The sequence below is a fragment of the Plutella xylostella genome, chromosome 27, assembly GCF_932276165.1.
Source record: "Plutella xylostella chromosome 27, ilPluXylo3.1, whole genome shotgun sequence".
Classification (NCBI taxonomy): Eukaryota; Metazoa; Arthropoda; class Insecta; order Lepidoptera; family Plutellidae; genus Plutella; species Plutella xylostella.
In genome coordinates, this window is record NC_064007.1 from 2,944,288 (window position 1) to 2,966,870 (window position 22,583).

At 35.8% G+C, this 22,583-nt stretch overlaps 1 protein-coding gene across 1 annotated transcript in view; it reads right to left on the reverse strand.

The window, feature by feature from the left end:
- The window catches only part of LOC105392710 (twitchin), a 122,884-nt gene extending 101,165 nt beyond the window's left edge, over positions 1-21,719 (reverse strand). The window contains exons 1-31 of the mRNA XM_048630837.1: positions 21,522-21,719; positions 18,741-18,991; positions 15,844-15,983; positions 13,344-13,365; positions 12,721-12,883; positions 11,171-11,312; positions 9,801-9,936; positions 9,507-9,710; positions 9,115-9,416; positions 8,337-8,963; positions 8,080-8,252; positions 7,819-7,992; positions 7,459-7,713; positions 7,067-7,189; positions 6,253-6,696; positions 5,884-5,988; positions 5,661-5,777; positions 5,269-5,445; positions 5,046-5,159; positions 4,867-4,965; positions 4,670-4,768; positions 4,476-4,571; positions 3,553-3,642; positions 3,275-3,361; positions 2,848-2,964; positions 2,666-2,755; positions 1,776-1,889; positions 1,604-1,678; positions 1,240-1,359; positions 637-741; positions 396-434 (exon numbers count right to left, since the gene is read on the reverse strand). Of these exons, the coding sequence (XP_048486794.1) occupies positions 396-434; positions 637-741; positions 1,240-1,359; positions 1,604-1,678; positions 1,776-1,889; positions 2,666-2,755; positions 2,848-2,964; positions 3,275-3,361; positions 3,553-3,642; positions 4,476-4,571; positions 4,670-4,768; positions 4,867-4,965; positions 5,046-5,159; positions 5,269-5,445; positions 5,661-5,777; positions 5,884-5,988; positions 6,253-6,696; positions 7,067-7,189; positions 7,459-7,713; positions 7,819-7,992; positions 8,080-8,252; positions 8,337-8,963; positions 9,115-9,416; positions 9,507-9,710; positions 9,801-9,936; positions 11,171-11,312; positions 12,721-12,883; positions 13,344-13,365; positions 15,844-15,983; positions 18,741-18,913 (4,722 nt within the window). The 5' untranslated portion in view covers positions 18,914-18,991; positions 21,522-21,719. The remainder of the gene's footprint in view (positions 1-395; positions 435-636; positions 742-1,239; positions 1,360-1,603; positions 1,679-1,775; positions 1,890-2,665; positions 2,756-2,847; positions 2,965-3,274; positions 3,362-3,552; positions 3,643-4,475; positions 4,572-4,669; positions 4,769-4,866; positions 4,966-5,045; positions 5,160-5,268; positions 5,446-5,660; positions 5,778-5,883; positions 5,989-6,252; positions 6,697-7,066; positions 7,190-7,458; positions 7,714-7,818; positions 7,993-8,079; positions 8,253-8,336; positions 8,964-9,114; positions 9,417-9,506; positions 9,711-9,800; positions 9,937-11,170; positions 11,313-12,720; positions 12,884-13,343; positions 13,366-15,843; positions 15,984-18,740; positions 18,992-21,521) is intronic.
- Between the last annotated feature and the right edge of the window lie 864 nt (positions 21,720-22,583).

Below are 22,583 nucleotides of genomic sequence, written 5' to 3' on the forward strand. Positions count from 1 at the left end.
GAAACCTACACGTCTATTGCAGCTATGTACCCTAAGTGCATTTTAATCATTCCAAAACCGTGATACGGCTCGCTACTTTTACCTACCTTGAGTGCAAATGTACAGCGAAAAGCGCGACTACCCCTTCGGGGATTACAGTCGTGTGTGTAATTATAAGCTACGTAAATAAAATATAGCTATATTTAAATTACCTATCTACCAATATCTCGAATTTATAAATTATGTTCTTTTTTATTTTATATCATGTAGATTGCATAGTCAGTCTAACATAGAGGGATTATAACAATTTTAATTAATCACAATTTATGTAATGTACAGGTAATTTTTAGAAAAGGTGATGGTTTAGCACAGTGTAAACATGCTTTGAAAATAAATTTGGGATATTCTGCTTCTACCTTTACTCCAAGTTGCTGTTGTTGAAAGACCAGTGCCGTCTGTGTTGTTAAAATATTATTTGTTAATGTTATAATTATGTAAGTAGTCCCTAGTATCTTTTGTTTATCTGTAGCTTGCTAAGTGGTTCTCTATAACTTTTTTTATTTGAATCATTGTATTTGAATCATTCTATCTCAAGGTAGAAAATTGTGATCAAAGAAGCAAACGGTAACAATGTATAATAGTAACAGCCATAAGTACCTTCATTTCCTTTTCTTTCTTCTCTCGAACGGTCGGCGTTGGAGTCACTTTCTCATACTTCTCCAGTACTGGCCTTTCGTAATCATCCACAAAGTCCAGTGTGTACTGTAAACATATTTTTTAGTTATTTTCTTATATAATTAATTATACTTATTTACTGAATTCCTGTGACAGAATTAATATTGAAGAATATACATTTAGGTGGTCATATTGTTTAGGCTGAAAATAACACATAATTTTACTCACCTGTAAAACATGAAATGAAACATAAAACATCAATAAGATAGGCATAAACATTGAGGCCAAAACTCATGCATAGCACTTACCGTCAAACCAGCAGATGACCCAACAAGTGGAACAGAACAACGAAGAGAGAGAAAGAAACAGAAGATATCGTGTAGCCTGCAGCTTCACAATCCATAGCCCGTCAAGTCAGAAAATAAACATAAGTTTGTACATAGAATAATTTAGAGTGAGAGTAGAGGTGTATCGTGCTTTGAAGTGATATGCAATGTGACAGTGGATGTGAAAAATAAAGATGTAAGATAGTGTAATTCTGACTTCACAATAGATAGAAAATTTCAATCATTCTCGATCGTTTACCCCGTCTTTCTCGTTGTCCTTAGTTCCAAGAGTGGCTTTTTTAGGTTGCTCGGTGGCTTTCTTCGTGGTTTTCTTAAGCTGTGGCCTTTCAAATTTACCACCTTGCAATTGTACTGGATCCTAGAGAATGTAATTCTAATTAGCGTCTCTAACTACTTTCAAGCATTCTCGTTTACCAAACTGTGCTCCGATACTTAAATGTTTAGTGTGGATGTGCGTAAACGTCAGAAAAAACAGAAAAATGTGATATTAGTTAAACATGCTGGTTAAACTAATCTAGAAAATTTAAAATTATTAGACGTGGTACAATACTTTCTAAGTTATCTCAGCCTTTGAATACGTTTTTTTATTGTTTTCAATATACCTCAGGTTCTTCTTCTTTCGCCTTTTTAGCAACTGCTGGTTTTTTGACTTTAAGTGCAGCCCCGTCAGCACCCGTCTATTAAGGAATAATATTTTAACCATCTGATCCAACTATTAATTTAATTTTAAGAATTATTGAAAACTGAGATAACTAGAAAAGGAAAAAGGATTACCGTAGGTTTCTTCTTTGCGGGTGTTTTTTGTGTGAGAGATGCCTCTTCCGGGGCTGTGGTGCTCGTTTTAGTACGTGGCTGAGTCAGGTTGACGGACTCCTCAGTGTCCTCACCCTGATGCCCACACATTTAAACACAAACATATAGAGTGCTGTACACGATATACAAAGAGAACAGACTGGGTTTTACGACAACTTTATAGACTTACATAAACTCGTTTAATGAACCAAACTAAGCAATAAATTTTCAGTGTTTATCGTGAATTGCGATATAGTAGCGTTTCACTACATCGATAAAGTGGTCGTATAGCCGGAACAGATAAAAGTGTAGTAGTAGAGTAGATAAGGAGAATCATGAAGTTAAGTCAGGAAGGAAGAAAGCAAGAGTGAATAGATATAATATATACAACTAAACTAATGAATCTCCTTATGATGGTTCAGTTCAAATCATAAACTAAATAAGTAAACGTTGAACTTTACCATCGAATATAATTTACAAGCCATTTCCATAATGGGTTATACAACGTTAAATAAATCAGAAAGTGTAATTAAGTTCGAGGGTTATGTAAGAAAGTGGTTTCTTGTGTTCCTAAAATCTATACATTGTCCCGTAATTCTGTGATCTAGTCAATGCAATCGGTGCTGTTTTAAAATTTATAAATAGATTTATCTACAGTCAATTACCTCACCGAAATTGGCTATACCTTAATGAGTACTTGAACCCTTTTATGTTTTGGAGGATTTGGTAAAATTCGATTTGTGTCTGTTGGCATCTTATCTTTCTGCGAAGTTATATGTTAACAAAATATGATGTTTGTAGTCAATATACTAAAAATACTTGATTAACTTTTTGCTATTATATTCAAGTAAAATTAAATTTATGTATTGTACCTTTTGTGTTTTGGCTGCTGGTCTCTTGAGTGTTTTCTCCTCAACTACCTCTGGTTTCTTAATTTTAAGCTTAGCCTCGGCTTCGTCCTCCTAAATAAATTATAATAATTATATATTATAAGTTTTTTATGGCTATTATTTTATTCCGTATTAAAATATAAAGCTTTATATAGTGTACCAACCGTGGGTTTGATGTCTGCTGGAGTTTTGTGTGTGAGTGATACGTCTTCAGGTGTCTGTGCAGGCTTAGCCGGTGTCTTGGGTTTAGATATACTGACACTCTCGTCAGTTTCCATTGGCTGATAAATAATGAATCATGTTAATGTTTCAATTTAGTTGAATTCATGAATACACTCGCGTGCTATGAAAAAGGTCGAGTGACAAAATCACCAAATTACTCATAAACGGAAAAAAAACTACTAGCTTTATGACGACATCTGCAATATTGAAGTATATTTAACAGAGAATCAGAATATAACCAAATAAAAACGTTAGTAGGTATATGTTTAAAAAAATTGAGACCACTTGGTGTCGGTATTTTGTAAGTGGAACATGTTCATTGCTCGCAAGTGTACTATTTGTAGAAGTGAGTGTAAGGACGTGTCGTACCTCAGGCTTGTCTTTTCCTTTCACAGAACGACGCCTGCCGATGGCTGTAGCAGATGGAACCTCTTCTTCAGGCTGTTTGTCATCCTGCTGAGTAGGTGTCAATTGTGATTTAAAATATTGTGATCAAGCCAAATGTGTTAGCAAAAGCTTGTGTGGAGTACATTAAATTTGATAATACAAAATATCTAGCTTAGTAGTGTATGATGGTGTGATAGCAAGAAAAGAAAAGCGTTTTATGTGGGATGGTATTAAGTGGTATTAGTAAGTTATTTTTGTACCTTCTTCTTTTTCTCGAGAGGTGTAGGTGTGATTTTTTCGTATTTTTCGAGAACTGGTCTCTCGTAATCGTCTACGAATTCTTCCACGACCTTGGGAATAAGTTAATTGTGTTTAAAAATGTGTCTAAAATAGTATTGTTATGAATCTATATAACTACTTACAGAAACTTCTAACTCTTCTTCACTATACTTGTGCCTACTACCATCATTTTGGTGTCCACATATACATAATATATATAATAATTCGACTGTGTATGTAGGTAATTTGTTATTTATATTTTGTAGATACTTCAGTAAAGTATACACAGATTGTCAACATACAACAACCAACTTATTTCAAAAGCAGCTAAGCCTAGGAAAAAATACTGTTGTTTCTGATTCACGACCACCTATAGTATGACTAGTTTCCCAACGGGACACCCTGTTAATGCATGTTGTATTTTACACACGTTGTAAAACGACTTAAAAAAAATAAAAAATAAAAACATATTAAAAAACGACCTAAAAAAACGCTCACCAAATGTCAAATTCAAAGCTTTGTCTAAAGAAAATATCCCGCCTTTTCCTGTCCTGAAAATAAAACATTAAAAAGCAAAGCATTGATTGCTACAGCATTGGCCATGCAACGAATAAAGCGTTAATTTTGCAACAAGTTACCTTTTTAATTTCCTTACTGCGTGTTTGAAGCCAAATCGTGAGAATTATTAAATGCTGAAAAAATTATAAAGAGACCCAGCCGCCAAATTGTTTTGCGAGTTTTGAATATTTATAAGTGCTTTGCGTTCAGTGTAGTGCCTCCTCAAACAGAAACTTAGTAGTGATAAGAAGAGAAACAACGAATGTTAAATAGTTTGTGTAAATAGAGTAAGATCCGTGATATGTTGCAAAAAAAGAATGGATGTTGCAAAAAAGTGTCTCAGTACCTCTTTCTCTTTAAGAGAAGGACGTTTCTTAGAATCCGGCAAAGGTTTGTCTGTTGGTTTTTTCTTTGGTTTTTCCTCAGGCTTTACTTCTTCTTCCTATATATTTATGAAAACAATATTATCGTTATAATTAAGTATGTATTCCTGGTCAATGAAATATGTGATAAATGTAATTAAAGGTGTGACAATAATACCTTTTCTTTAGCGAAAGAACGTTTCCTAAGAGTAGGTACTTCAGGTTCATCCTCAGGACCTTTAGGTTTGATCTTTCCCGTCATCATATCGGGTTGCTCCTATTGAAAGATTATAAAAGAGTTTAGGTACTAAGCACTTTACTATCAGAATGTATATAACTTTATAAAACTTAACTGCCAAAATTTTAATATTTTACCTCAGTTACTTCCGGTTTCTTATCTTTAGGAGCGCGTGTGTATGATTCGTGCTTTTCTAATTCAGGTTTTTCATAATCGTCAATGAGCTCAGGCGCAGCCTAAAAGTTTATATAATAATTATTTTATATTTTGTTACCCATTTAAAATTATCATCATTTATAAATTATTAAAAAAGTACCTCAGCAACGCCATTTTGTTTTTTCACCCTTTCACTAGGAGTTGGGGTAAACTTCTCATACTTTTCTAGTTCCGGCCTTTCGTAGTCATCGACAAACTCCTTCTCAGGTTGAGGCTTATAAAAAAGTATTGTATTATTAGTGGATTCCCTATTTTCAATTTATTATTTTATAGTACCTAAATTAAATGGCGTGACATCATATTAAGCTGGTATTAATTATTACCTTTTGTGCTGGTTTTTTAGATTTAGTAGCGACCTGTGGTTCAGGCGCTGCTTGTTCAGTCTGTATAGACGGTCTCTTTGTGAGTTTCATATTAGACAATTCGTCGACAGGTTCTTCCGGTTTTGGAAGACCCTTTTTGATACTCGGCCTCTTAGTCTCAGGCTTGACGTCATCGACCTGAAGATGTGTGATTGTGGTTCATTGAAATTAGGTTAAACTAAGTTATAATATTATCATGTTTATTTTGAATCTTAATTGTGCGTAAAACCAAACAAGTGTATCTAAAGATACTTCAGCTAATCTATTCTTACAATTCAAATCCTAATCTAATTATGAACTCATCTAACTACACTAGTATTGAAAATTGTGCATAATAATGTATTTTGTTTTACCTTTTCTTTAGTGTCAACCTTAGTCTTTTTCTCCGGAACAGGAGCCGCGACTGAGGCCTCCTCCTCACTCTCATACTGTTCACTTTTGACACTTTCCGCGATCGAACCGCGTTTTGTCTGTCGTGAACACGGAAATTAGTTATTACCGCATACAATAACATGAATTCATTATTTGTTTGTGTTTGAGTAAGTATAAGTGTAGTAAGTGTAAAGTGTAAATTACCTTAGCCAAGTCATCTTCCTTGGGCTTTTTAGCGAGTGGTGTTGGAGAAATCTTTTCATATTTCTCCAGTACAGGTCGCTCGTAATCGTCGACGAACTCGATTTCCTAGGTTTGAATAAAATTTAGCACATAGTTTGGTTAACACAACACACAGTCAACAATATTGAGAACAAATAAATTAAACTAGTCACCATGGGTTCTTGAGGGAACTAGCCACTATAGTCACGTGACGGTACAATTACACACATAATGTTTCTTATAGATCCATTTCTGATTAACATGGTATATAGTATTTAACATACTTTTTCATATGATATTAAGCATTATGTACAGACAATGCAAGAAAACAATCAGAGCCCTAATACTTACGTCCTCCTTTTCTTCTTTTTTCGCAACCACCTTCTTCTTAACTACTGTTTTCTTTTCGGTAGTTTTTTCAGTCTTTTTAGTTGCTTCTTTTTTCTCTTCAGCTGGTGCTTCCTTAGGTTTTACCGACCTTAGTTTGGGAATTTCAATTTTAGCTTCTGGTTCAGGTTCCTTCTTCTTCTTCTCGAGTTTCTCAAGAAGCGCCTTCTTCTCTTCTTCTGTTTTGGCTGTTTTCTTCTCAATTATTTTCTTAGCTTCTTCAGCCTCAGCTTCCGCTTTTTTAATTTCTTTTTTCTTAGACTCAACTTTCTTGGCTTCAACTTTGGTTTCCGTTTTTGATGCTGAGACCTCAATTTCTTCTTTTTTAGTTTCCTTTATTTCTTCTTTCTTTGTGGTCTTCTTAGCGAGGCTTTCCTTCCTCTGTTGTTCCATCCTTGATTCTTCTTCCTTTAAATAGATAAATAATTATTGTTACAGAAACTTAAAATCTGAAAATATTACTGTAGTACTTTTGTAATTTTGTACTACTGTAGTAATGTATTTATGAGATCTTTAAAAGATAAAAAGTTCCTAAGGATATAATATTATTTTATTGAATAGGTATCAAGTGTATCAAGACAAGTGTATCAAGTGTACCATCAGCCATCATGCAAAGATATTTATTTATTTTTTCTATCAAATTGTAACAGCCTTATTTACAATATCCAAGTAAATAATTTTTTAAAATACCTTATCAGCTCCGCAATATTTGCAAGTCTGCTTTTACCGTAAAGGAATCTTATTGTGAGTGTTTATATGCATGTTAGTAAGTAAGTACCTTTCGTTTTTCTTCTACGTGGTTTTCTTCGACGATGGACTTCTCTTCCACAATCGACATCTCCTCTTCTGATTCTTCAATCACTGTTTTTTCTTCCTCCTCTTCTTCTTCTTTTTTCTTTTTCTGTGATTTAGCGAAACATGAACATTAATATCTAGTATTAATATAGTACATATTATATACCGTAGGATACTTTTAACCACTAAGTACTTAGTTATGGTCTGTTTTTAATCGGGAAAAGGTTTAAAAAAAGGGAAAGGATTTAATCCTGATATATTAGCACGGTGTTTTTTAAATACATAATGTGAATTTTACTTCATATCCATCACGTTGATACCGTCAGCAAACAATCACTTGCTGATGACACGGTGAATTCGTTTTAATTCAATTACCTTTTCCTCTGTAAGTGTAAGCTCGGCACTGGACTCATCTTCTCCAAATTCGTTCTTGATCACCACCTTGTACGTGGCTACGTATTTTGAGGAGACCTTCCTGATGATGAGCCGAGCGTTGGTTCCGTCAAATGATGTGTTCAGCTCTGACGACTCTCTGACCACCGTGGAGTTCTTGTACCACGTGCATCGACACGATTGGTCGGACGACTTGAGGACAGCAATGAATTCAGCTTCCTCGTTTTCTTTCTTTGCCTGATTAAATAAAATAAAAATATGTTACGATTTGTGAATTTTCAGACTTTCTCATTTGTATTTAATGAGTTTACAATACATAAAACATTTTGAACTGATACTCACCAAGCTTCTAAGATGTTTGATAATCTGTGGCTTATCGCCTTTTTCTTCTGGTATATCAGTGATTTCGACTTGTTGGGATGTGGCCTCACCCTTCTCGTTCTTGGCAACGAGTTTATATGAGCCCTTATCTTGTTGTGAAATGTTTGAAATTTCTAATTTAACTGTGAATTCACCCTGGAAATATTTTTATTAAATTATAGAAACTGTCAAGAAATACGAACTAATCAAGTAATAAATACATTTTTTTTTAATATAACATACCTCTCTAAGGGGTTCAATTAATACTGTGTGTCTAGAATCTTCTCTGACTGCACTGGATTCCTTGAACCATGTGCATGAAGGTGCAAATTTACTTAATACCTTACATTCAACAATAACAGTCTTCTTCTTAATTATTTTAATGATCTTTGGCTTCTCTTTGATTACTGGAATGACTGTAAAAGAAATATTAAAATTAGTTAAGCACCCTTACCTGTTTTAAATATTAAAGCAAATCAAACATGAGAAAAAAAACTTACTTTCAATATTGAGCGTAAGATTCGCATTGAGCTCCCCAAGTTCGTTTTTAATATTGCATTTATATAGTCCGGAGTCTTCAACACCAGGATCAATAAGTTCTAAGATAATTGTATAAATATCTTCTTTGACTTCGATCCTGGTCTTGATCTTCGATGAGTCCCTGATTTCTACGCCTTCGTGGTACCAGACAATAGTGGGCTTAGGGCTGGCCTTAACTTTGCAACCCATTGTTACTAGTTTTCCATTGTCCTTGGAAGTGATTGTGGGTTTCTCCACAAACGTTGGTCCCTCACCCTCTGGTTCGGGTTCTGCCTCAATGTTAAGGTTGAGGTTTGCGTTGCTTTCACCAAACTCATTCCTGACGTGACAGCGGTAAGAGCCACCATCCGCTGACGTCGGGTTCGCTAAAAGCAACACTAACTCATAAATATCTTCGCCCTTGTCTGTTGATTTGATTTCAATTTTACTACTAGCCTTAATGACAGTAGTACCCCTATACCACATGACTTCTGCCGCCGGCTTTGCTTTGCAAATACACCTCATCGTTATGAGTGTGCCGTCTTCGTTGGGAATGATCAAGGGTTTTTCGATGAATGATGGAGCAAAACCATTGTCATCATCCCCACCTACAGAAAAAAAAAACTTGAAAGTTATAGTAAAATATAAAATACCTAATATGAAATGGTAACGATAAAATAATACAATATCATGCTGCTTTAAGCATTAAGCCTATGCATGCACTTGCTACTGTATGCGTACTCATAAAATAGAATATACCTTGGAAGTTGAGAGCGATATTGGCATTACTTTCACCAAACACGTTGAAGGCATTACATCTATAATTTCCACCATCTTCTCTCGTTGGGTTTAATATTTCTAACGTTAAATTATATGTGTCCCTCCCAACCACTTTCCTGGACATTTTAATTTTCTTGCCATCTTTAATTTCTTTTTCCCCGTGAAACCATGCGATGTCGGGCAGTGGATATGCTTCAAGTACACATTCCATTACCAAAACATCGCCATCTTGTCGAATAGTTGGCTTTTTGGGAAACCTAGGTGGTTTACCGTCGGGAATTCTGTTTAAAAAAAGAAGAAATAGACATGAAGAGTCATACAAAGAAAAGTAAAGAATATTTTTGCTTTAAGTAAATATAACATTTGCTTACTTAGGTTTATCTCCACTTTCAAAGTTAAGATTAATTTTTGCTACGCCTTCACCGCATTTGTTTTTCGCCATCGCTCTGTATTCGCCCTTGTCTGAGTCTTCAACGCCTATGATTTCTAGTCGTGCCATATGATATAATGTTTGGTCCTCATCTAATGAAATTTTATACCTACTACTTTCTTTTATTTGTTTTTTTCCATGATACCTGAATTTTGAAAGTTTTTATTAGTAAACTTTGACATAAAATACAAGGTAGGTACAATAAATCTTAATTGAATAAAACTGCGATTCTTACCATGCGATGGTTGGTTTCGGTTTGCCAACACATCTGCATTCGAATGTGATTTTTGTGCCATCGTCCGATTGCCTGATTACTGGTCTCTCCGTAAATGTTGGCTTTATAGTGTCATCAGGTACGGGAGCCTCGTCGCCTAAACGATCAAACCAAATGGTAGTAAATTTTATGGTGAAAATATGAAAAGAAATTGACTTTGTTTTTGTATAATATAAAGAATTGCAGCTGCCCTTGAAAGTGCTTTTACGCATAATTTTAAGATGTTTTCTTTTTCTATTTTTTTTTTCTTTATTCTTTTAAGTGTGAAGGAGTTAATCAAGGATGTATAAGATATAAAATACACTATTATAAAATACATAATACAACAGGGTTTTGGAATCAACTGCATGTCTTATTCCTTTTCCACCCATCTAGATTTGAGTAGAATTAAGTAGAATATCTATTGCTTAGTCTGTGCATGTGAATATAGCGGCAAATAGCGCTTCTCTATTGGCTGTGCAGTTACTTGCGCCTTTTCCACACCAGTCTAGCATTGGTACAGTACGCATGACAGTTGCTTAATCTCAGGTTAATATTGCCTCTGCCAAAGCAAATTTTCAGCAAAAATTTTACATCTAACTACATAATATACAAGAATAGCAAGAGTTGGTTAAAATTAAGTTAAGCATAATTAGCGTATAATTATTTAGGAAAATGATGTTGGATACAAGTTACTGTTAATGATTAAGATGTTGTGTATTGGTTTGTGTGAGAAAAAAGTTTGTTAGGACATAATTTTATAGGTAAGTACTTGTTCAGTTAAAGCTGTAATCTATGATATGCTGTGTTTTTGTGTGTGAATGAGTGTAGTGTTTTTGTTTGGTTTGTGTAAATTAATACTAATTCGATAGTATATTTGATATCAATGAAAAAGATTAAGAAAACATCTTAAACTTGTTACAATGACGTACGTTTATTAACTAAAGTGTTTTGTGTAGAATGGTTTACTTTCGAAAGAAATTAGTTCATGACTTATCAAGCGTAGCTGCAAATCTACGTTTACAAAAACAAAAATTATTACAACTAATACAATTATGATTAGAGACACTCATGAAAACAGCTGAAATCTAAATGTTATATCACTAAAACCTTAATCTAACTTTTAATCAGAAAACTAAAATAATGACAGAGAAATCTAACTCAACAGATTAAGTGGACTCTAATACTAATGAAAACTTCACGTCTGAACGTAATGAAACAAATGCAGGACAAAATGATGTAAAGGAACATCCAAGATCAGTAAATGACAGAAAACTAACAAATGAAACAAATGACGGTCCACCAAGAAGGACCAAACTAGGGGGAGCAGTAGAAGATGAAGAAGTACTAACTGTCGAAGTTCAGGCTGATCGTCGCGTTGCTCTCGCCGAGCTCGTTTTTGGCGGTGACCCGGTACTTGCCCGCGTCCTCCACCGTCACGCCGCTGATCTCCAGCGAGGCCTGGTACGAGTTGCCCTCCTTCGTCACGGCAACCTAGAGATTACAAGAAAGAAGAACATTATGGATTGTGAAGGTTGTCTGGAAATATTGTTTATCTATCGTGTTTGTATACAAATAAAGAATATGCCCCTTATTCATAAAAAAGTTACAGGACGTTTTAGCTATTGAGCTGTTTTGTTCCTCTCTGTCAAAGAACAAATTGTTCTTATATAAATCTTGATAGAGATTAAACAGTTCAATAGCTAAAACGTCATGTAAATTTTCACGTATGTATTTATCTATCTACCTATTACAGGTACGAGAATGTTAAGTATGTCAATATAAACATAAGGTTAGGTTTTGATTCTATAAAATATTTTTATAAAGTACTTAACAAAACGAGTATAATGCTTTGAAAAAAACTATTCATGAATCGAAATAAGTATCGGTACGTATAGGTTCGGAGGCTTCCCGTGGAGAAAATGTTGTAACGTTGCATGTGAGATATTTTTCTAGGCAGTAGAAAATTGTTGGCTAATTATTATGGCGTTAATGAATGTTGCATGATATATTACTTATTATGTAATAGCCAATATAAATTATTTTAAAATATGTCAAAGTCAAATATTTTTATTCATCGTAAGTATAAATAAAAAAAAAACTGATGAACGTAAATTTTTACAAACTACTCTCCTCTCCTCCTCTTTGATTAAGCAAGATCAGGAATTAAGACCAGCATCAGGGAAGGAAGCATCCAAGATGGCAGTTAAAAAAGTTACAGAAATCTAAAAACAACATGATGTTTGATATCTTATTTCGAACCAAATAAAAATGTCAAAACGAAAAATAAAAATGTATATAAGAACGAAGCTAAGAGTAGACATGTAACAGACAGAACTGGGCTGAAAGGTCATCGCTTGGTCTTGTCACACCTGGACTCTGCCTCTCGCCAAATAGAACGGGGTCAAGGCCATCTTTAAGTACTTTTAAAACTAGGCCATCGTAACTAACATTTTTAAAGTCGAAATGTAAAATCGCTTTTTAATTTGATATTTTTTCTTTTTCTTTTCCTTAAAGCTGAAATATGTATTTCAGTGTACGCATAAAATTACAGGGTTATCGTATTTGACAGGTGAAATGGCAATCATAATTTCACGTGAATTTTAGTAGCTAATAAACGTCTTACTTGCTGTTGATGTTTTCTTTTGCGCAAGACATTTAAATAAACTATATCTCATGAAAAAAGATTCTACTTCATCTACTTGAAAACCATTATTATACTATTACGGATCCAAAAATATAGTTTAATCCATTAAAAAACCTATTTTACGAGTACTGTCATTCACCTAATTGCTATTCGTACAGCTTCTTCTTGTCGTGTCATGGCAACTTAGACTTGCGCAGCGCATTGGACCAACGTACAGCGAACCAACCAATCATAAGCCACTACCCCCCGTCTCACCTTGTGCCTCGCTCCTGGCGTGACCTGCTGCGTGTTGTGGAACCACGTGACGCTGGGCACCGGCGTCGCCTCGATGCGGCACTCGAAGATGAGGCGTTTGCCGTCATCCTCCTGCCTGATGGCCGGCTTGCGGGCGAACGTGGGCGCCTTGCCGTCCACTTGCCTGAAGATGGAGAGGAAATTGTACTTTAGATGAGAATAGGAGATAGAAAAAAGAGGGAAATATATTTATTTGAACAAATAATAACAGTTTACAGAGGAAGCAGAGATGGAAAAACACCAATGGGAGGGTAATCAACATTATTATTTGTTGTATCATGAGGAAGGGGATAGACGTATATGTATGCTAAGCGTTATGACATCGACGCAATTATAGAATACCGCTTTTTAAACTACTAAACACTTCAAACTTTGTCAAAAGCAACCAACCAAAGTGGCTAATGCACAAGTGTATTTTTATGACGTATAAAGTGTTTGTTACATTAAATAGTTGATTCTAGACAAACATTTTATTTAAGATTTACAAATAAAATAGGGAAACGATTTCTTGGCACAGATCCGAGACAAAACGTTGATGAAGAAAGTAAAAGTGATTGATAAAATGTAATAAAATTTATACTTACTTCTGCTTCTCCTCGTCGGCCGCTGTAAAACATAAAAAAAAATATTATTATCATGAACAAATCCTGCATTCCTAAGATTATATTGTCCTTGATGGTCCTCCTCTATAACTTTGTTTAGAATCTCGCAATGATACACTCAAAAATAGTTTTGGTGTTACGCAGAAGCCAACGTTAGCAGATCATTTACCTAAAGATGTTTATAATTTGATTCGAGCATGTGGCAGACATAAACATCGAATTCCATCCTCAATGGTCGCTCCTAGAATAACTATTTAGTTAAAACCGCTTATTATAATGTTAAAATGAAATCCTTTAGGTAACTTAAATGGTTTTCATTGAAACATTCAATAACTTACCTATTAATTATTAAGTCCTGTTTATAACAGAAAATTAAAAATGTCTTAGATAGATCATAGTCAGTCAGTGTTAAAATTTACAATATTCGCCCTCTTCGTTTTTTCCTTTTGAAAAACCACTCCACGTTTTGTTGGTGTATTTAACTTTACTATAAAGTTGGAGGATTTATTTTTATGCAGGTATGTTTGAAGCAAACAGGTAATTTATTTGATACAATATGGCTACGAACAATCGGGGTAACATCTATGTTCCGAAAAAAACTAAAGGAAAATCGATTCAGCCGTTTGGGAGCTACTCTACCACAGACAGATACAAAAACAAACAGACACATTAAAATAAAAAAAACACCCCTTTTTGCGTCGGGGGTTAATAAAGGTTCTTAAAAGGCTGTGCGAAGCTTGCGCGGGAAAGCTAGTAAGTAATTTTGATTTTCATTTCTTACAAGAGTGCATTGAGCTTTCGACACATGAAAGTCACTGTTAATTTCATACAAATAGTTCAGACGACCTTTCTGGTCTTTTTTCGATGCCATATTTCTGTCTCCGTGACAAATTACAATTCGTCGTCACAACCATTCGTCATGATGTTTACAATGTACATTCACGTTTTCGTCGGTAGATTTTCGTCACGTAGTATTTTTTCGTGCCCCCGTTCTAGAGGGTTACTCTATACTGGCGAAAAACGAACCAACGAGAGCTGTCGTGCCTTGGGCACGTTTTATATACAATGAGATGGAGTCGTCGCTCGAGCAGCAGCGCTGGGAAACTTCGTTTTTTTGTAATTATAGAGTAACCCTCGTGTATGTTACTAACGCATGCGTTCAGAGAAATTTGGCTCACCGATGGAGCGTGGGTAACCTATTCGTTTTTTGTCATATTTATTTTCGTCTGTGACTAATACTGGTATTTTTATTGGAACAGTATTGGATTACTCGTTATGTACAGCATTAATGTTTTATTTGTTGATTGATTGATTCCATTGTGCTAGATCATTAACATCATCGGTATTTCCGTTTCTGTTTATAGGAATATAATTAGCTGCAACGCCTTGCAAATAGTTGGCTTCAGGTATCTTCCGGTCGATGCATAACCATAAGTAACATTTTTAAAACAATGATTTAATTATGTGTTAATTAAGGGCTAAGTACCTACTCAATGATTTTATGCTTGGCTTAATATAACGAATATGTTTACTTATGATGACGATCAAAATTAAATGAATGCGGAAAACTTTTATAGGTTGTGACTGGCTGTTCGCAGAAAAGATAAAAGTATGTATTGACTGACAACAATCTATATTACACCAACAATACAATACGATAAAATAATCGGTAACTGCCCAAAAACCACATGGTACATAATAATATTTCTACTACATTTCACTCTACTTATCAATGTGATAAATTAATGAATGAAAATTTAAGTAATATTAAAGGTTAGGTACTGAAAAACCGGAAATGCTACAAATGGCAATACCTATCTATGTTTACAAACAATTTCATTCACAGACTTTGCCAACTATTTGCTTCCTTGCCAGAGTATGATAGAATATATTCGATTGACCATACTTACACCAAGATCTAAAATATGTTTAAGACGTTAACCCAAAAGTAGTAAGTATACCAATTCATCGGTGTTTTTGTATTCTTTCACATAAGTAGGCTTAGGTAAATCGCCGTAAAGAAAATAAAACTTTTTACAAACATAACAAATTAGCTAAAGATTTTCGTATAAGTACTCAATAAATAGCTCGATCCCTGAATTTTTACCTCAATCATCCGATTACAGGAGTTTTTCTCGTGTATCGTAGTGGCAGAACATTTTATATGAAGCTGTTCACATTATTCCGACACCGATTTAAATAAATGCACATCCGATAAAAAAAAACTGCCCGACAATGTTGTATAGTGGGAACGAGGGGTAACTTTAGGGTACTTACATAAAGAATCATGGCCATGGCCACCGGCACATACCTGTACCGGTAACCTGATTAGGTATGCGAAAGCGCTCATGACATTTAAAAATCCCGAAACGCTCCGTGAGTGAGCGCTTTTACATAATCAGGCTACCGGCACAGGCAGACACCGGTAACCCGATTCTTTATGTAAGCACCCTTACATTGAAGATAATAACGCTGTACTCACGGCTGAAGTTGAGGTTGATGGAGGCGGCCACCTCGCCCATCTTGTTCTTGGCCTTCACCTTGTACAGCCCCGCGTCCGTCTCCACCACGTCGTCCAGCTCCAGCACCACCACGAACTTGTTGTTGGCGATGCTCTGGATCCTGTGAGAGAGGCAATAGGAGTTAATATCCAACAACAACAACAACAGGCAAGAATCAGACGGAATGCTCTGGACCCTATCATCAAGAGAAGGAGGATTATTATCGAGGAATAAGAATCAGAGGCTATTGTATGGATTATATGGTGAAAGGAATATAGGGTTTTGTCGGTTATGGCAATGGGAATATAGAAAATAGTGAGTTAATCCACCAGGAACTTATTGTTGGCGATGCTCTGGATCCTTGGTTATTTTTGACCGTAGATTGGAGAAGAATCAGAGGTACAATAGGTACAAGGATCAGAAACAATAGACGATTCTCTGTATTCTATGAGCAATGGAATACTGGTTGTTATCGAACATCAATAGGCACAAGAATCAGAGACAATGCTATGGATTCTATGGTGAAAGGATACAGTATATGATCAGTATTTATACAGGGTGTTGCAAAAAGGGTATACTAAGCCGAAAGCTACATGTGCAGCATGGTATATCTAAGCCCAAAACTGAAATCAGAATTTCAAAATTCGCGAAAAAAAATATTCATTCTCCATGGTAAAAAGTCACGTGACGAACTAAGTTTCTATGAAAAATGTTTTTTTTTTCGCGAATTTTGAAATTCTGATTTCAGTTTCGGGCTTATATATATATAGGTACGTAGGTAATTATGATAATATGAATCCAAAAGCAAAGGGAATTCAGGGTTATTATCATTGATTCAATGGAGATATCATCTAATTCTAGGACCACCACAAAGTAGATGTAAAATATACCCAAATAAATGATTTGAATTTTTCATCTTTATAAACTGACACCTGTAACACCTAAAAATAAATTGTTGTATTAGTAGTCTACGACGAAGGTCGCAAGCAGCTAAAATATCTAAAACAATATAACCACAGTTCGCAACACCAGACCAAACAAACTGGAACATCTAAAACTACCTCGAGCAAATTAAAACGAAGGCCCTCCTCCATTTTGCAGTTTTACACCCGACTTACATTAAACTAGTGAAGACGTGGCCGTGCCAACTGGGCCAGTCAAACAAACTATGAAACTGTCACAGTTAACAGCTAAAGTGTCACCAGATTCTGGACCACACTCCCTGGAGACTGAGATGGGTTTGCAATGATCTGTCACTTTGATGGACGAACATTTTAAGTGCACAGAGGATTTTGCGAGAATTAAACACTATGTCTTAATTTATAAAACTGCATTTTATGTCTTTCGAAAACTATAAACATCATGAACAAAACATACAAAATAATTCATAATTGTACATAATTATAATTATCAAGAAGTTACAGAACAAAAACCATATCCTAACTTTGATGCGTCACTTGCACTTGCAAAAGGAAGTGTAGGTGCAAACAAATCATAAACCATAGTCAAGGTGATCGTACCGACCATTGACCTAATATCTGCAGTTGGCACGCTCCTCGCGGTTATTTGTCACCTGACGCCATCTTGGACACTGGTACCTCAACAGGTTGAGACTTTTGTTGTGCAAGAATGGTTTTGTTGAGAACTTGTTTAAGAGACACGATTGAATTATACATCTGTTAGGTTTGCTGTAGATGTAAGCGGGTCGGCATTTTCCGGACTGCTGCGGGCAGCAAAATCTGACACAATATATCGTCACCCTCCACGTTAACAAGAGCCTACAACCATTTGGTACAGTAATCTTTCCTCGACCTTCCTCATCCAGCCACTACCGGATACTTGTCTTAAGGCGACGGTGGGCCGGAGAAAATAGATAAAATATGTCATCCACAAGTAACACAACCTGATAAACCTACATTCACTTAAGAAAACGAATCTCCGAATCGGTATCTAAAGGTGTAAGTTTTCTTGATTATAACAAAACCTATCATTTATTTCCCAAGCCCACTAATTAGTTGTATGTCAGAAAATAAAAAAACAAATGAAATGCACAATAAAAAAGTACAAAAGAAAAAAATTAGAATTCAGAAATAATGACAATTAACATGTCTGATAAACTACTATTTTGAACTTCAGCCAAATCGCTCCATCAAGAGCCATGAAAGTCGAAGTCCAGTCTGACACTGACGAAGAAGTTCTTTGAACCACGGAATACAATGCATTCGAGATATTTGAATTCCAATTGTGAATAATTAATTATCATCCAACTTTAGATACAATTCGTTTGAATAAAAAGGTTTTCTACACCTTTTTCACTTTTTTTGTACATCTACCTTTAGCCCATATATAATAAGCTATTGAAAATATCAGTTCATGGATCAATCGAGAGTTGTAAATAAAACGTAACACGCTCACCCTTAAATTTTACTAAGCTTGTCGGTAACTAGAGCTATATCCCATTCCACAGGGAAAGACATCTGACAGAACCCTTATTACATTCGAAAAAGGGTAGTTTTTGTTTGTATCAGATGTCTTTCCCCGTGGAATGGGATATATAGTCTACGGTTTGTCACCGTATTTAAAGGATTATCCAGCCAGATAAGTTGTTGTCAATCGCTTACTGCTCACTGCCCACCGTGCACCGTACGTTTAATAAGGTACAGCACTCGGAGAGTCTCCTTTCATGAACGCCGATAAATATCAACTTTTTGTTGGTACGTATATTAAATTTTAGGTATAAAGGCTCAAGACGGCTACGGCTATATCTCAAGTATATACCCACTATGTGGAAACTTTCAATGGCTTCATATTGAATACTTTAATATCTACTTAACTGTATTCCTATGAGTAATAAATAAATAAAAGAATCACTACTCACTTAAACTTAGTCCTATTATCTTCCTTGAGCTGCTCATCGCCTCTGAACCAGCAGATCTCGGGCTGAGGCGCGGCCAGGAGCTGGCACTCGAAGACCAGCTTGTTGCCGTCATCCTCCTGCCTGAGCTGTGGCTTCTGCGTGAAGCTGGGGGCTAAGTCATCGGTTACCCCCATCGTGCTAGCGCTGGCTCATCACCAGGGTATGAGAGCACCACGCAGCCGCGAGAACCGGGAAGAGGTGGACTCTTCGGCCTGGAAGAGGAAGTTTTTGTTAGATATTTATAATTTTCACAATAGTTTTTTTAAGCTGCGTACAGGGAGCGGTGGTAGCTCAGTCGGGTAAGCGCCCGCTTCTCACGCAAGAGATGCGGGTTCGAATCCCGGCGCTGACATGTACCAATGAGTTCTTTTAACTTAAGTACAATGTATACCATCGCTCTTACGGTGAAGGAAAACATCGTGAGGAAACCTGCATATCTAGATTTAGCACATCTAGATATGTGAACCCACCAACCCGCAGTGGACCAGCGTGGTGGGAAATGGTCCAAGCTTAGGAAGGCAGTTTAGACCTTGGGGATATGCACAAAGGTTCCACTCGAGAGAGCCAGGTGCAGGTACTAACACCCCCACAGAGAATAGAATAGAATAGAATAGAATAGAAGCTGCGTACAGACCGGCCAAACGAACGGTTTTCGTTGCCTTTCGTTGCTGCAATCTGCCCTGTATTATGTATGATAAATATCCATCGTTGGGCGTTCGTTGGGCCGGTTTGTACGCAGCTTTACAGTTTGGGGATAACAATATTCTTGTTTCCGTATATTGTATTCCAGAGGAGTCACTATCTAAATCGTCTAACTAACGAAAAAGAATAACGCCATTAAAGAGTCACCTAGTCGTGATTACAACAGCGCTCCGAAGCTTCGGAAAAACAAAACTGCAGCGTTATCCTCGGCTCTATGTATCTCGTTATATCCGTTGATTAGTCTTTAGTTTGTCGATTTAGACAAAGACCCCCCTTGTTCAGTTGGATTTACATTATAGAGTTAGGTACAAACACACGACCATGCTCACAAAGTTTTACCCTTTAATAAAGTTTATAGGAATACAATTTGCTTTAGGTAGGTAAGTATGTATATTCTATCTTTGTAAAGTTGTGTGCACACTTCACAAGGCAAGTCGGATTCAAATATTGCGTTCCATAATATTATATACCATTGAGTATTGTTAAAATTATAACTAATAATAATTTCCTGAACTAAAGTTGCACAAAAAGAAAATTGTTGTTATTATAAATTAAGAAAGTTTTTTTATCAACGCTAGACTTTGGAAATAATTTAAAATTATGACAGTTGTAGTTTAGTGTATGTTGTTGTAGTTTCAACAATTTGTAATAACATAGAAACACTACATAAATATAGTTATAATAGTTATGGAATTAAAACACTTGCTATAAAATTCTGAAGCACATTAGGTGTATACATAACAGTTACAAAGAAATTTCTACAATTTTAAAGTACTTTTAAATGAAAGCAGAAACCAACCTATGAAACGCATGTACTTATGTATGATTTGGTAATTATTTACAGCGATTTTACACCTCTGTAGTCCATTTCATACTTAGTACATACGAGCTGGATTGCAATTCACTAAATAACTTTTTAAAGTTTGAACATTAAAAAAACAAACACCTGTTTTTATTTCACACTATCGTATAAATCATTGAAACATTTCAGTAACAATTCTCATTTTAAACTGTTGTTTTTGCCAACACCAGCCGGTCATAACAACATAACGCGCTATGATGTAACATGCATAATATTCATAATGCGTTCGAAAACCAGATAAAATCTTCACACGCACATTTCTGCTGTAAGTTTCAGCTGTGGTTTCAGTAACAAACATGGCTTGATAATGTAACGTTACGTACACTTGAAATGAAATTGTTGTTAGTAGAGCAGCTACATTATGCATAAATGCATAATGCATAAGTGAGTCATCATCATTAATATTATTTATAATCCAATATGTATAAATAGTCCACATCATAGGGCATAAATTATGCCATTGCCCAAGATATGGTTAATTACATACTCCTTCAACGGCTTTCCCCGTCTTACTATAACGGGCTAGTCTGTTTCTGTCCGTATTCTGTCAAAGCAAGGCAGCAATATATTTTAAGGTCGACATTTGATTTAAGTTCCTTTCTGCAATTCAGCTATAGACTTATAACTCCCCTACTTTTGCATCGGTGGTTCAAAGTGTCAGCACCACACACAGCAGTGAGTCATACAAAGTTGCGGTCAGCGCCATCTAGTGGCAAGGTGAAGTGTGACTGTGTTCGTGTCCAGTGTTCACATTTTCATAAGAAGCGAAACGTGCAAGCTATTTCTGTAGCCGAGGCCTTCGCGCGAACGGCGGAATAACTCGCTTGACGCAGAGCTTTTATAACTTGCAGCTCGTAACTTCCGCCGGTTACCCAACACCTCGGGGAGTAAGAGACTTGAAAGTCTAGATTTAATTTTTTTATTTCATTTGTCTGGGTTTAATAAAATACCGAGCTTTAAATAAAATAGATTGCAAACGTTCTGTACGTTGCAGAATGTATTCTTTTTTCAACCAATTCCCATAAATTGCAAATAAAATATGAACAATATTATATAGGCCACCACAAGGCGCTATTATGACCTACACTTTTTACTGTATATTTTGAACTAAATATAAGATTTTGAATCTCTTTATACATTTCAATACTTAAAAATGAAAGCACAAAATAAAAACCCACCTAGAACGAATCCGAAAAATCCAACGGTCAATCCAATCGAAAAGAACAAACTGTCACAAACAACACAACACTTGATCTTCTAGAAGATGCGGCGCAGAACGAGAACTTGACAGGTCAAGCGTGAGTTCGGAGAAGATTCGGTAGAAGCCGGCGGCGGACGCGTCGGGTCGTTTTCGAAATCGTAACTAAACTATGAGAATGAGAGTGTTGGCGACGGGCCCGGCGGCGGCGGCGGCGGCGGTATGCGAGTGGGCGGCTGCACCGACAGTTACGTGGCTTGCAGAGGTGTTTTCCGCTGAACATAGAAAATGATCTAATTGCTGAACGATATCGAACAGGTATTGTGCGAATGCTTTTGTGTCTTTGCTGTGTTTGCAAGGTCGAGTGGGCGTTTGTTTCTTCTAGAGTGGTTCGTTTTCCTTGTATATTTCCGGGTAAAATTGATGCTTATTTTCGAGGACCGTGCTTCTAGTTTCTGTGAGGGGATTTTTACTATCATCAGCGGACCTAGCGTTTCATAAAATCTGTCATCGGTAGGATGGTAAACAGGCCAGCTCTACTAACATGGTATTTTGTGCAATAAAAGGATAAATAAATAAATAAATATACTTAATTATGAAATGTGAATAACCTAATTTTTGATACGAACCTTCATATAAATAGATAGCTAAGATTGATAGATAGAGACTTTTTAGTATTTCAATATCAGAAAGCTGCACGGAAAGATAGTATAGTATAAGGCGGACTCGGGTTGTGGTGACTAGCGAGTCGTTTCATCACGGCGATAATCTATAGGTATAGTGTTTGTCACTAACACACTAAGGGCTGATTTTTCAATAGTCAGATAAAAGTTATCTGAGGAATAACTCTGATTTTGTCGCGTCTGAATGTTTGTATGAGACAGTGAAAGCAAAAAATTGATTCCACAGACAACATTTATCTGACCATAGAAAAATCTGCCCTACGAAGGTCAAAAATTTTAGATTTGTTTACGTTAAGTATAGAAATACGTAGTTATTTGTAAATGCTTGCAGTACTTATTTGAAAAAAATAATTCCATGA